The 13,870-nt window shown below is 35.1% G+C and overlaps 1 protein-coding gene across 4 annotated transcripts in view; it reads right to left on the reverse strand.

Moving 5' to 3' along the window:
• The window catches only part of RPGRIP1L (RPGRIP1 like), a 92,140-nt gene that overhangs the window by 64,932 nt on the left and 13,338 nt on the right, over positions 1-13,870 (reverse strand). For 3 of the 4 annotated variants that reach the window (XM_032424153.1, XM_032424154.1, XM_032424156.1), the window contains 4 exons: positions 13,635-13,778; positions 4,320-4,425; positions 2,064-2,210; positions 721-794 (listed from right to left, as the gene is read on the reverse strand). In XM_032424153.1, coding sequence (XP_032280044.1) covers positions 721-794; positions 2,064-2,210; positions 4,320-4,425; positions 13,635-13,778 — 471 coding nt within the window. The remainder of the gene's footprint in view (positions 1-720; positions 795-2,063; positions 2,211-4,319; positions 4,426-13,634; positions 13,779-13,870) is intronic. The other variant, XM_032424155.1, reaches the window with a different exon arrangement.

Here is a 13,870-nt window from a genome sequence, read left to right on the forward strand (position 1 = left end):
TAAAATACCATCACCATGAAGTAGATTAAAAAACAAAACTGAAGTAGCTCTTTAAAATTTATCTTGAGGGGTGCCTGGCTGCCTTAGTTGGAAGTGCGTGCGACTCTTCATCTCGGGGTCATGAGTTTGAGCCCCATATTGGGTGTAGAGATTATTTATATAAATAAACAAATTTATCTTGAGATAAAGATACTTATGTTTCTTTTTATAAGGAACAGAGACGACTGTAAGTGGACACCTTTGTTTTCCACTAAGAGGATCACTCTCGGCTAACAGGCTGGGTAGCCCAGTGGAAGAGACCAGGGCTTAGAGAGACCTTGAAGAGTGTAGGCAAGTTACTTAATTGTTTTATCTTCATTGCCTGCAAAATGGGCATTTACACTACCTACATTTCCAGGTTGTTGTGAGAAATTTATAATAATGTATTAAAGAGTAGTTAGCACAGGGCCTGCTTGCTTACAGTCTATATTCAATAAATTGTAATAGCAATTGTTACTGGCAACAAAGTGATATGGTTTTCTAGTAATAGACTAATGCTCAGCTTAAAGAACTTCTTACCAACGCCTAGAAAAAGCTTATTTTTCTTTTATAACATATATATATTTTTTGCAATCATCCATTGCTAATTCTTTAATAAATATTAGATATTCTGACACCCACTGCTTTGATATATAAGATCTCAAACAAGAGAATGAGAGAACACATGTAATCATGATTTACCTGTTATAAAGTTTATCATAGTTTTCCTTTAAAAGTTCCCGTTCCTTTTCTAAATCATTAATTCTATCCTGCAGCTAAAATGAAAAGAAAATGACACATTAGGTGATTATCGAATAAAATCACACGGGGGTAAAATAACATGAGAGGAGGCTAAGATGTTTTAGTCTTGACTTCTAAATTGCAGCTGCTAACTAGTCAACTTTTATTGTCTGTATTTAATTTAGCATTGATTTTTTTCCAAGTTGTTAAGTAAACATGAAATTAATATTTCTGTTTTAATTTAGTAGAAACGTATGCATTGCTTTATGGTGACATGTGCCAAAACTCAATAAAGAATGTGTTAAAAGTTTGCTGTGAAGTCTGGGAAACATAGTATTTTTTACTTTCCTCCCTGATGAATTCCATCATTATATTCATTTTGTATTAATTTTCAATTGGCCCATAAAAAATAAAAGGATTAACTTTTCTTTTGGTTCATGGTTCAAACAAATTGTGTCAATCACAATTCACTCTGAAGACAAAATTTCTTATGTTACCTGGAATTTACAAAGATCCAGTAGCACATCTTTCTAAATAAATGAATGAATAAATAAAATCGTATACCTTGTTTTATCCTAATGAATATTTTTAGAAATAAACTCAGGATAACCATCATAGCTTTATGACTAAAATGTAGCTTTCTGTATTTATTCCTAGCATTCATGTTTAAGTTTTATTCACCAGTATATTTTGTAGTTACAACCTTTTCCCGTGGGTCAGTATTCTTAAAATTCATTTCCATGTTCATAATTCCCTTTTGATGCTAGTTTGAGACACAGTAAGGATTCTCTAAAGATCAGAACAGAATGTAGGCATCTTATTTCATTGCCATTCTCTTTAAGAACAAGTTTAAAAGACGACAGAAAGAGACTGTGCTAGCTGGGAGGCATGAGTAGCAACAATAATAGAGAGATGAGTGTTCAAACAACTTCCTAGAAAAAAAAGGAAATAATTTCACAGAACTGCTGACGTTGCAGAACACAATATACTTCTCTTCAGAAACAGATGTGTATTCGTCTAATGTGGTCTTGGTATCTCAAATGGCTAATCAGATGTTAAGGCTGAGAAAGTTAAGTTCCACAGGTAAGTTGCAAAATGTTATGTGTTCTTTTTCCTCAAGAGTCAATCCTTTAGGTAAACAGTGGTTATCAGCACATTTGTAAATATTTTTAGGCACTGAGTTGGCATGTAGTTTAGGATCTTTAAATAAATGTACTATTTGGAATGTCTCTATTTTACTTTTTTGAAACAGTGACAGAGAAGTCTGAACGCAAGGAACGGCTAATAAATTTTTTGGAGCTTACCTCTTCTATTCTTCTTTCAGAAAATGTCATGGAATGTAACTGTTTCTCAAGACTGCAGCATTTTAAACGCTGCTCCTTGAGTTGCCTATTTAGTTCATCCCCATTTGCCATCAAGGCATCATGGCTGATCCGGAGACTTCTTTGCTTCTAAAAAACAGAATCTTTTTGAAATTAATTTTGGATTCTGCGTTAAATAAGTGATTACAATTTTATAAGTGAATTTACTCCTAAAGCCCACATTATACAATTCAATCTTCACCTCACAATGTATATGTGCTACTTGTCCATGGAGACACTCTTGACCCAAGTGTATCATTAGGGGAAAAAAAATACAGAGTTTTCTTAGCACAGAGTCACATAATGCAAACTTTTTGTCCTTTATTTTATTTCCTCCTAGTTTTTGACTGGTTGATTAGTGACCAGTGAGTAAATTAGTTTTAGCAATTTTTTTTTTCTTTCTGCTGTGGTTACAGCGGTTGGACATGCTGTCTAAAAATGCTGCCACATCGGTCAAAATAAATGCTGACCATAGATAATCAAACTTGAAAGGATTTGTCACCACAGCACATAAACAGCCTAACAGAAGGTTGTTTTAATACAATTAGGTTGAAATTTTCAATTCAGTAAAATAGTTACTGAAGTCTTCTTAATTTTTACAACAGATTTTTATTTTTATTTATTTATTTTTAAGTAATCTCTATGCCCAACGTGGGGCCTGAACTCACCACTCTGACCCAACCAGCCAGACATCCCAATTTCTTAATTTTTAAAATGGCATTTATGAATGTTTTAAATTCAAATGTATGTTCTTAAATGCCTCATGCTTTTTTTAATAGATAAAAAGATGATCATACTAAAGTCTTTTCACAGAGACCATACGACCATAACATGTAATGGCTCATCTGCTAATTAATTTCACTTACATTCTACTGAAGTTCTCCAATCACTTAAAGGAAACATGGCTATCGAGTAACTTGAGTCCAATTTTTGTTAATCTTGGTATTATCATAGCACGCTATCTTTAACCAGCTTTTCCTGGGCTTCCTACCTCATTCATTGAAGCTGTTGGTCTGAACCTCTCCAATCTTTACCCAATATCAATCCCTCAGAGAGGAACCTGTGTCATGGCAGACACTTGACCTAATGAGGGCTTTGAACAAATACCTGGCAGCACTGTTAAATGGAAGCCAAAATGGTCAAAGTGACAAAAGAAGGTAAGCTCACTTTTTATTTCCTTTCCTAATTCCCCATGTTAGAAATGGCCCTCAGCTCCATGTTTTCTTAATCTCCCTCTTCTACCTATAGGCAGACAGTGCTATTATCTCCATTCTCCAATTCCTCTTCTCTCTTTCATAAACTCTCACATTTATATGGAAGGCAGTTATTACTTCACATTTAATCAGGGGGGAAAACACTAACCAGAATACATTTTTAAAATATTTATCTAATTCAATAGTAAATTTAGGTTTCAGAAGACCCTATGCCTTCCACCAATTTACTGCTTTCCTTGTCTCAGTACTTCAAAGAAAGTACTGCTTAATATGAATTCTGCTCATCTGGAATGATTTGGAGTTCATTAATTCCAGAACTTATGTTAATTATGCAGTGCCAATAAATAGGAATCTTCTGATGGCACATTCCTGTGGGGCCACAGTCCTAAGGCAGCCGGGATGAAGAGTCCCAAGTACTGTCAACCTGAATGGTCAAGATTTAAAATAAGTACCCTGATAGTTGACATGATGGGTACTCAAATATTTTGTGATAATGGTAGATAGGGACAAAACAAAACACATCAAAGAAACACTGAACAAAACCTGATTACTCGTATTTTTAACTTGATCTATCTTGGATATCTCATAAATGCTTATAATTGAAGATAGATGGAAATACATCTAACCCTTCAGTGCTATGTGCCCATATGAATTCAGATAAAAGGAGTTAAAAATACATTTTCTTGGCATGAGATAATATATGATAAATAGGTTTTATTTTGAGATGACACAGATATTTATGAAAAGTCCAAGCAGTTATTTCTTTAGTCATTAAGTTATAAATTACAAATAATATATGAAGTGAAATCATACACATTTAAGAAAAAGAGCATCTTTAAAAATAACTTTTTAGTGTTACTACCATTCTATTTAAAAAATACAACTTAAACACTATCTTTGATAACGTATCTATGTATACACTATGTATACACATAGATAACTTTGTATCTATGTATCACCATAATAAAATAAATGATCACAGTACCTCTTGAAGCTGAATAAATTTTCCTTCCATTACTGAAAGAGCATTGCTTTTCTCCACTAGTTGTTTATGAAGCTTAATCATTTCTACATTGTCCCGAATGTTTGACCTTCAACAATGTGTTTAAGAAAAAGAGAGACAGAGTAAAAAAAGTCTGTGGTTGAATCACAATTTTTCATTGAAACGTTACCTAGATTTTTAGTTTATTATACACTTAGGATAGATTTATTATTTAAAACCAACCAATCATTGTTCTTTAACTTCTATACTCATAGACTCTCAGAGTCTGAAGGGAGACTCAAATTTGAGGACCTGTGTCACCTCTACAACAACTGATAATAAGCACTTAAAACTCTTTTACAGCATCCTGAAAGATGGTGCAAAAGGACATCAGTCCATAGCACAGCAATCCTCCCAACCCCCAAACTTCATACTTATTTTAAGGAGGACGATCATACTATTTTTCCCTAGGAGAAAAATATGAAAGACAGCCACTCATCTTCCTACCACTCCCTTGAAACAAATGGTATCATAAGATTACCATTTATTGGAGTTTCCTCCTGGAGTTTCAACTTTTCAAAATATTTCCCAAAAAAGTGACTTAGCATTTTATACTAATAATGCCCAAAGCTGGCATTTAAATATGTTGCAGATGTGCCTTTAGCTGGAAGAGATCATTTAACGTCCACAGGGTATATAGAAACTCTATATGCTGCAATACTAGTTTGTATTTTTCCTACTGAGATTAAAGCAAACGTAGAATTTAACAGGAAGATCTTGTTAAAGGTTAATCATGGATCTAAATGAATACCCGTTTTCAAAAGACATTTACTTTCCCAACAGAGAAAGGCTCCTTAATTTCATACGTTTTACATTCAAAAGTATTTTAAAAATTGTAAAGCTCAGTTTTAGACTTCATTTCTTTAAAAAAATAAACATAAAAATTTTAAATTCAGAAACTTATTTCAGGATTTAAAGTAAGTAATTTTACTTCCAAAACTTATCTAGTATACACATATTGGAAAAATTGTCACAATGCCCTACTGGAACCAGAAAATGGACTACAAAGCTCACACATCTGTAAACCAGCTGAGGACTTGAAATACTTAATTTTCCTCTTTGATATTTGAAAGTTCATTGTATTTTGGCATCGGACAGTTAGTTGTCCTCACACAGAAGATAAACAAGTCCAAGAACCTGGATCTTACCCAGGATACAGTCTTAACACAATGTTAAAATAATTATGTGTCTAAAACACGTTATCTAGTAGTTCTGAGAACACATTCAGCAGTACACTCACTATTCTTCCCCACAGCATGCTCTTTACTCACTAAAAAAATTATAATATGAAGGGAAAATATATTTTACATAAGTCTAATAAAGAAGATACTCACTTTTTCATAACTAGATGTCAAAATATAACTTAATCTGCTTTCCCCAGAATTACTTGGCTTGACCACTCAATGGTGAGTGACAGTTATTGACATGGAAGGACAGAATGCTATTCAAATAATTTCAAGTCTTTTCTTATATTTTCAGTTGTCTCTGACATTTTATTCTTCTTGTTTTTAAGTATTTTAGTATTTTCAAGAAGATATACATATGTGTGTGTATGTGTGTATATATATCTATATATATATATATATATATATTTGGGTAATAATTACTTAATGATATTAACAAAGAATTAAGCCCCAATAATCAATTCAGCCACACAGGGTCATAGAAATAACAGGTTTTAATTTTGAATTTTCTTTGTTAGGCGAAGGCTGGTAAGCATCTTTCAAAAACTTTTCAGTGTGGTTTAACTGGTGGATGTTTTCTTGAATATTTTCCCAAACTCCTTGAAGATTAAACTTTTCAAAATGCCAAGAAAAGTGACTTAGTATTTTATGCTAATAATGTGCAACAGGTGGGTACAAATACAACTTCAGTAGCAGTTAGAGAACAACAAAAATAATGTGGTCCTTTAAATAAAAAGTCAGTTTGCTTGAGAGTACACCTAATCTGGGATAATGCAACACCTGTAAGTCTTTAATGATTATTTTCAAGTGTCAGTTTTAGGGGCTTTATCTGTAAGAGTCATTATTATGATTCGGTATTTTTTAAAAAAGATTTATTTGAGAGAGCGAGTGAGAGAGAAAGAGCACACAAGTGGGAGGGGCAAAGGGAGAGAGAATCTGAAGCTGACTCAGAGCTAAGCGTGGAGCCCGACACAGGGCTCAATCTCACAACCCTGAGATCACGACCTGAGCCAAAACCAAGAGCCACCCAGGTAGCCCTATAGTTAGATACTTTCAGAAGGTAATGGTGGGAAGGAAAGGATGGCCGGCTGTTCAGCTGAAAGTGCTAAGACATAAAAGATCAAAATCAACAAAGTGATAAATGTGGTCTAGCCTTTAGGAAGGTATAAAATGGAAAATCATCCCAAACCTGACAATCGACTCAACATTCTTCATAGATGAAATATGATAAAAAAAAAAAAAAAAGGGTTGATGGAGAGGGAAGAAAGGGAAAGGAATGTCACAAAAAGCTGACAAAGAATGTGAGGATGATGGAGGCAAGAGGGGGCTAGAGTCGGTGCTTAGGGGCTTGTCCTAGACCTCTGTGTACTAGGAGGAGGGCCTCAGGTTGGTTTCCTTTGAAGAACAGAGATGGGGCTAATTTTATAAGCAGTGTTTTAAGTGACCACCACATCATGCTTTCTTGCTCTCTTTCATGCACGGTGATGGGAACATCAAATCTTCAGGATGATGATGTTCTAACAGAAAGAACAATCCATGGTAAAAACATTCAGATGAACTCTGACAGTCATGCAACAATTCATACATGCTGCATTACACATGGTGAAATGATCTGCAAACAGATATCAAGCAGTCTAATTATGTGCTTTGTAAAAATAAATTTCTCAAATTTTTCAACAAGGATTTTGCAAAAAACCTTGGACAATTAAGTTGGAAAATGCGGTTTCTTTTCTTTTTCTTGTTTTTTTTATAGACATATTATTTAGAATTATGATCAAATCTTCTAAAATATTGGAAGAGTTGTTGGCCCATCTCTAGATTAAAAACAAACTGAAATAAATTAGATTTTATGTTGAAAAAAGTAATCCAGTTCAACAACCTATGTGCCAAGTTTCCCTCATATAATTGGAAACAGTCAAGCAAAAAACTCTGAAAAAGGAATTTCTAATGGAAGCCTTGAAAACACTTGACTCCAGCTTTGCTACTGGGTGCCATAATAAATCCAGAAACTTAAAACCTCAGATACACAGGAGAAGGAAAAACTTTCAGTGGAGCTATGTAATGTATAGTCTAATATGAAATCTTGAGAAGCAAAAATCTTTCCTCCAGTGAAAGTTTCTTATACTTCATTCCCCAGGCATACAACTCTCTCACACTACCCCCCTCCCCCAGCGCCCATCACCATTTTACTTTGTTCCAGTAGAGTTTATGAATGCTAAAGAAAGCCTCTTGATTTTTTGAGACAAAAATGTTATAATGTAGTATTTATCACCATTTAGAAGAGAAGGCTGTAGAATACAGGAGCTAGGCTATGAGATTCTGGAAAGTAGTTGAGTAAAATATTTATGACAGAATGAAGAGGCTCTCTTTGTGTTTTTTTTTTTTTTAAAGATTATTTATTTATTTATTTGACAGAGAGAGAGACAGCGAGAGAGGGAACACAAGCAGGGAGAGTGGGAGAGGGAGAAGCAGGCTTCCCGGTGAGCAGGGAGCCCGATGTGGGGCTCGACCCCAGGACTCCGGGACCATGACCTGAGCCGAAGGCAGATGCTTAACGACTGAGCCACCCAGGCACCTCCCCGTTTTTTGTTTTTTTTTTTTTAAGAGGGTCTCTTTGAATCATAGTTTTAGGCTGACTAAATTTGGGGGATACGGTTGAAAACAACCTTAGGTTTAAAACACCTCTACAATAATTTTTTTTAAAAACAGTGGCATTCTGTAAGTGTATTGTTAAAAGAAATGTAGGTCATTCATAGCTTTTACTAGGGGTACACAGACAATAGTCACTAGCAAGGTAACACTACTGAGTAAGATTACAGAAGGGTGCTAGTAAATTAAATGGAATAAATTTCACTAAGAGAGCTGAGGAAAGTTTATTTGAAAGGTAAAAGAGACAAACTGCTACCTGAGTTCATAGGTGAAAATAATGCTCCCTGATTTAAGATTGCATAAAGGAAAAAATTTGTCTGTGTATGTTTATTTGCCTCTGGATCATACCTTTCTTGTGGTGGTGGGTCAAAACAGAAATCAGAGCTCAATATTTTCTTACTCTCAATACCCACAAGGAATGGAGAGAAACAGTTTTGTCAAGCACTCTACATGCAAATAATCACTCTCTTATGAAAATGGAGGAGGCACTCCCAAGGACTGGTTGGAGACAGGAAGAACTGAAATTCTGGCTGATTTTCTAAAAGGGATCATTCTGAAGATCAAGTTTAATGGGTTCCAACTAGTAGTGGGAATCTGAGAATTACATTCAATTTATCAAAAAGCCCAATGGGAAATGTAGGTTTACTAGCAATTAAGTTGCTGAAGTGAAAGTTTTGTATTGTTTTTATTTTTTGATAAAATTATACCAAGTCAGTTCAATGACGCAGGTTACTTCACAATTATCAGAAGCAACAATTGGCATAATATAGGTCTTTGATGAATAAAAGGAAAAAAAACCCAGTAAGTTGATTAAATTAATAAATACCGCTTACTTAGTAGATAAAAATCTTTCAGAAACACAAGGTCCCTAGGGACGAAAGTGTGCTGTTTACAAGGTAGGGAACCACTTACCCATTTCAGTCTCTTTACTTTACAGCTGAGGTAGCTAACCGAGGCTTAGCGAAGTAAAGAATTTGACCAGAGTCCTTAGTTGAGGGAGCCGCCAGTCAAATCCAATCCTAAGAGATTACTTCTTCCCGTTCTTCTAGGTTGTCTCCTTCCTCGGAGATATTCCTAGTTCTAGCTGTCCCTCCACTTTCAAGTATGCACTAAGTCACTAGTTACTATAAATTGTGATAATTTCTGTGGTTCATATGAAGTGCTGAGAAAATACATCAAGCTGCTATCCCAGAAAAATCTTAGATATAATAATAATGATGATGATAATAATAATTAATAATAATAAATAATAATAAAAACACAGGGATACTTTCCACTGGGCAAATTCTAAGGTTTTCAAAACAACAGCAAAAGCTTGGTGGATATATTTTTTAAAAATGACAGATCACCTGCCTGTGTAATAATAATGTGTGCATGGTTATCCTTGGCCCCAGTTACCCTTCCATCCAAGGACCAGATGTGCCCTCTAAATTAGGGGGCCGGGCAATCAGACAAATACAAATTGAGGGGCATTCTGCAAACAACTATCAATGGGCTGGAAATGGGGAACCACTCTGGAATAAAGGAAACCTAAAAGACATGACAATTAAATACAATACATGACCCCTAATTGGATACTAGATCAAAACCAAGCCAAACAAACCAAAACCAGCTATTGAAAAAACAAAACAAAACAAAACCACCAGCTATAAGGGATACAATTGGGAAATTTGAAAAGGGACCGTGTGTTAGATGATGCTACTGTACTGTCAGGTGTCTCGAGCATGACAGCTGTACAGTGGTTATGCAGGAGGATGTCTTTGTTCCTAGAAGATACTCAGAAGTGTACAGAGAACGAAATGATACATGTGTCTAACTCTCAGACGGGGGCGTGGGAGGGAGGGAGGGGAGGAGGGAGAGAGGGTGGCGAGGAGAGCAAAGTGCTCACGCATGTGCGTGCAGAACGCAGAACAGGTTTCTGTCATTCACAGATACACAAAGACGTGAAATGTATGTAAGTGCTCACGTGACTATTCCTACAACTTTTCTGTAGGTGTGCAATTTTTCAAAATAAAGAGCTGGGGAAGAACTTAAGAGCGTCAGGAAGTAACCCTGTGTGTGCCTAGAAGGGAAAGATGGAGCCCCTAGAGCCAAGCTGTTTCTTATACTGCATGGCTGCAAAAGGATTCTCTAAGATATGACAGTCTGCTGTCAACCAAAGGGAAGAGGGCCAGTCAGAGTGTCTGGAACATTTATAGGTTAAATTTCCCCCACTGGGATATGATGGAACTTACATGATTTTTAATTAAGAAGGTAAACACCCTAACATTTACTAAAAAAACCACTTAGTACAAACTAGTTACACATTTGGTAAGAGTATAAATATTTTTGGAGTTGAAAAAGCCAATAAAAGGTAAAATCATTCTGATTTTAATGTTCACGTACATGTGTTCACTGGTTACTGCTTTGCATTTAATTTAAGACGGCCTTTTTAATAAGCAGAAAATGTGCATTTTTATATTGTTTAAATTTTAATATGGATTTTTGTTCAAAACAACACAGACATTCAGGCTACTTGTAAATGATACAAGATTTTTTGCTAATGAGGCATTATGTAGAACATATGCAAAAATCACAACTCAGTCTTCCAAAATAGACCACAATAACAGGAAAAAACATGATTTTAATAAAAAAGAACAGCACTGGGCTTTTACTTCAAAGCAATTAAGGGCTTTGGATAACCAAAAGTTTATGTCAAGTTGATGCCAAACCAAACTGGTCTATTAAACACATACTATGAAGAGTTTCTGTAATATTCTATGAAAAGGCTCTTTGCCATAAATATCAAGCACCGCACTCTGAAGATTACGACTACGTTAGGTTCATGTTGGAGAACAAGGAGCCCAACATCCTGATCAGACTTCTAGAATTTCAAATTTGAAATAATGTATCCGTGAAAGAGAAGTTTAAATATGTTTTCCATTTTGTGATTTTTCTTTACAGTAAATTATACCAAGTTTTATATTCTCCCCGACCTTTTTTTCCACAGTTTTCCATTAGTCTCAAAAAATTGTTGTTACACATAAAATTTTGAGCTATGTGTAAACATACAAGAAAAAAAAGACTTAAAGACCTTTATTGGAAGTTATTTCTTCAGTTTTCGACAACTGTATTTCAAGGAACAATGTGCTATTTACTAAAGGTACCTTTCCTTTCTAAGCAAATAACGTGATTTTCAATTATTTCAATTGATTTCAATTATTATAAAATCAGTGAGGTAGGATACAAATTGGCTTATTTCTTTGGCCTCTGCAACAAAAGTTCCTTTACCTATAAGACTCATTTTGTCTTACTTCTAATTCCTGATGTGACAAAAGAGACTGCTATCAAGTGAATAATATAGCTCCCTAAGGAGGGCCTTAGTTTAGTTTTTAAGGTGAACTCATCTAGGTGTGTATGTTGGTGTCTCTTGCTGACAATATTTATAGGAGAGACCATGCATACCTGTCTATCACTCCATTTCTTCTGCTGTTCTAGTCCTGGATTGAAGGACTTTTGGATCTGTCTTTTAATGAACACTGAACACTTCAGTTCCTAGACGATCATATCCCTTTGGAAGAGGCAATGGCCAACACAGTGTCCATCTTACTCTTTGGGAATTCAAGAAATATAACAGAGGAAGTAGTCTCTGATAACCTAGTACTCAGCTGTTGAGTAAAGGTGATAGGGGTGGGCTCTAAGCTTGGGCTTGGTCTAAGCATAGAGTTTTTATATTTAGATAATATCTTAAATATGGCTATTAGCAATTTATTAAGATCACATTCAGTGTTGGGGTCTGGTCTTTTATCACTGTTCCTCATAAGGAATCATGTCTTGGTTTTCCAAGAAGACCAAGTCTAGTCAGTTCTTCTACCTAGGGGAACAGAGATAACTCCTAGGTATTCAAGCTGGTTCAAAGCCAGGGTTCAAATTGTATCACCTAATATAATTCTCAAAAATACTCATGTTTCTTTTGCCCTGCCCTTAGAAGGGCATATAAATATCACTAAATATACAGAATTTTATTATGTAATTTAACTTTATATATTATCAGAGATAATACTAATCTTTTGATTCTTTGAGATATAAATAAAGCCTCATATATTTTCAGCCCACTTTATTGTTTTAAAAATAAGTCTCATATGATGCATCTTTTCCTAGTTTTTTCAAATATTACCATGGTAGGTTAGTTTGTTAAAGGAGGATTAAACTCTGAATCCAAAAGGAGAAACTAGAAAATCATATTGGTTTTTCTAAATGAGAACCTAGCCACATAAGCATCAGACCATATACACTGGAGAGGGGAAAATCAAATAGAGGATCGAGGTCTGGTTTAAAAAACATTAAGAGAGAAATAAGAGACATAAGAGATGTCAAATGCAATGTATAGACCTCATTTGAATTCCATTTCAAACAAACAGGGGAAGACACGCTCAGGAAGTTTGAATATAGACTGGTTGTTAGAGGGTATCAAGGAATTGCCGTTAATTTTTTCACGTGTGATAATGGCATGGTGTTATGTTTAAAAAAATTGCCAATCAGGGATATATACTGGACTTTTCCTAAGAGAAATGACATCTTATCTGGCTGGGGTTAATTAACTGAAGAAAATAAAGGTGAAGGGACAGGTGAAACAAGATTGGGCACATGTTACTGATTGTTTAAGCTAAGTGCTGGGTACCTGGCAATTTAATGCACCACTCCCTCTACTTCTGGGTATCCTTGGTCCAAGAAAACAAACAGAAAGGCAAGAAAAGGAAACAAAGGGAAAGAAAAAAGGAAGGAAGGGGAGAACGACTCAAGGAAGAATATGGTAAGAAGATAAAGTCTTGTTGGAAACACAGTGTGGAAGTACAAAACAGGGGAAAGGTATTAGAAACCAAAAATGACAGAGGAGGATGGGAAAGAAAATACAGTACATTATAAAATATCCAAAATGAAGAGGCAGCAAGGAGACTGCTGCAGGGTCCCACTGGACTCCACAATAATCAATGGAATTTGAAGCAAATTTTGAATGTTAGGAGAGGTAACAAACATCTTTTTGGGACTAAAAAAACTGGTACCATGTTATGGAATTTTTTTAACTTTGAAAAAAATTATATGAGGCTGGACTTATTCACAAGATGTGTCAACAGCAGGGTCCTTGTCACACATATTTCCCTTGGTAGGTGCAACCAAATGGCATCAGAACTTCCTACAGTTATGGTAAGTGCAACAAATGGACAAATGAGTGGGGGAAACAAGATGAGGCAGAGTAGGTTAGGGAAAAATGCCCTTCCACTCGAGCTGTTGAGAGCAGTTAGTAGGTCTAGAGTAGGCTTATATGAAGAATGTTAAGTGAAAACATGATTTTTAAAATAGACTAGACTTATCCTTCTATGGCACATGATAAAGTATTTTAAACTAATTTTGACCTTATCAAAGTGATATTTCTGTTTTAACATACCTTTGATCTGTAGCCTGCTGTTCTCGAAGCTGAAGAAGAGATAACTCAATTTCATTTTCTTTTCTCCTCAACTGAGTTTTCAGGATCTCAGCCAAGTGCTCTAACTCTTCAATCTGGCCTCTCTGTGACTGAATAACATTTTCTCTGAAATAAAGAACCTTTACAAGAATTTGTAGTTTGAGGAAAAACCTGCAATATTCAAGATCAGTAAAAAGAAAGTTCTTCATAATAAAGAG

This window comes from Phoca vitulina, unplaced genomic scaffold, assembly GCF_004348235.1.
Source record: "Phoca vitulina isolate PV1807 unplaced genomic scaffold, GSC_HSeal_1.0 scaffold30, whole genome shotgun sequence".
NCBI lineage: Eukaryota > Metazoa > Chordata > Mammalia > Carnivora > Phocidae > Phoca > Phoca vitulina.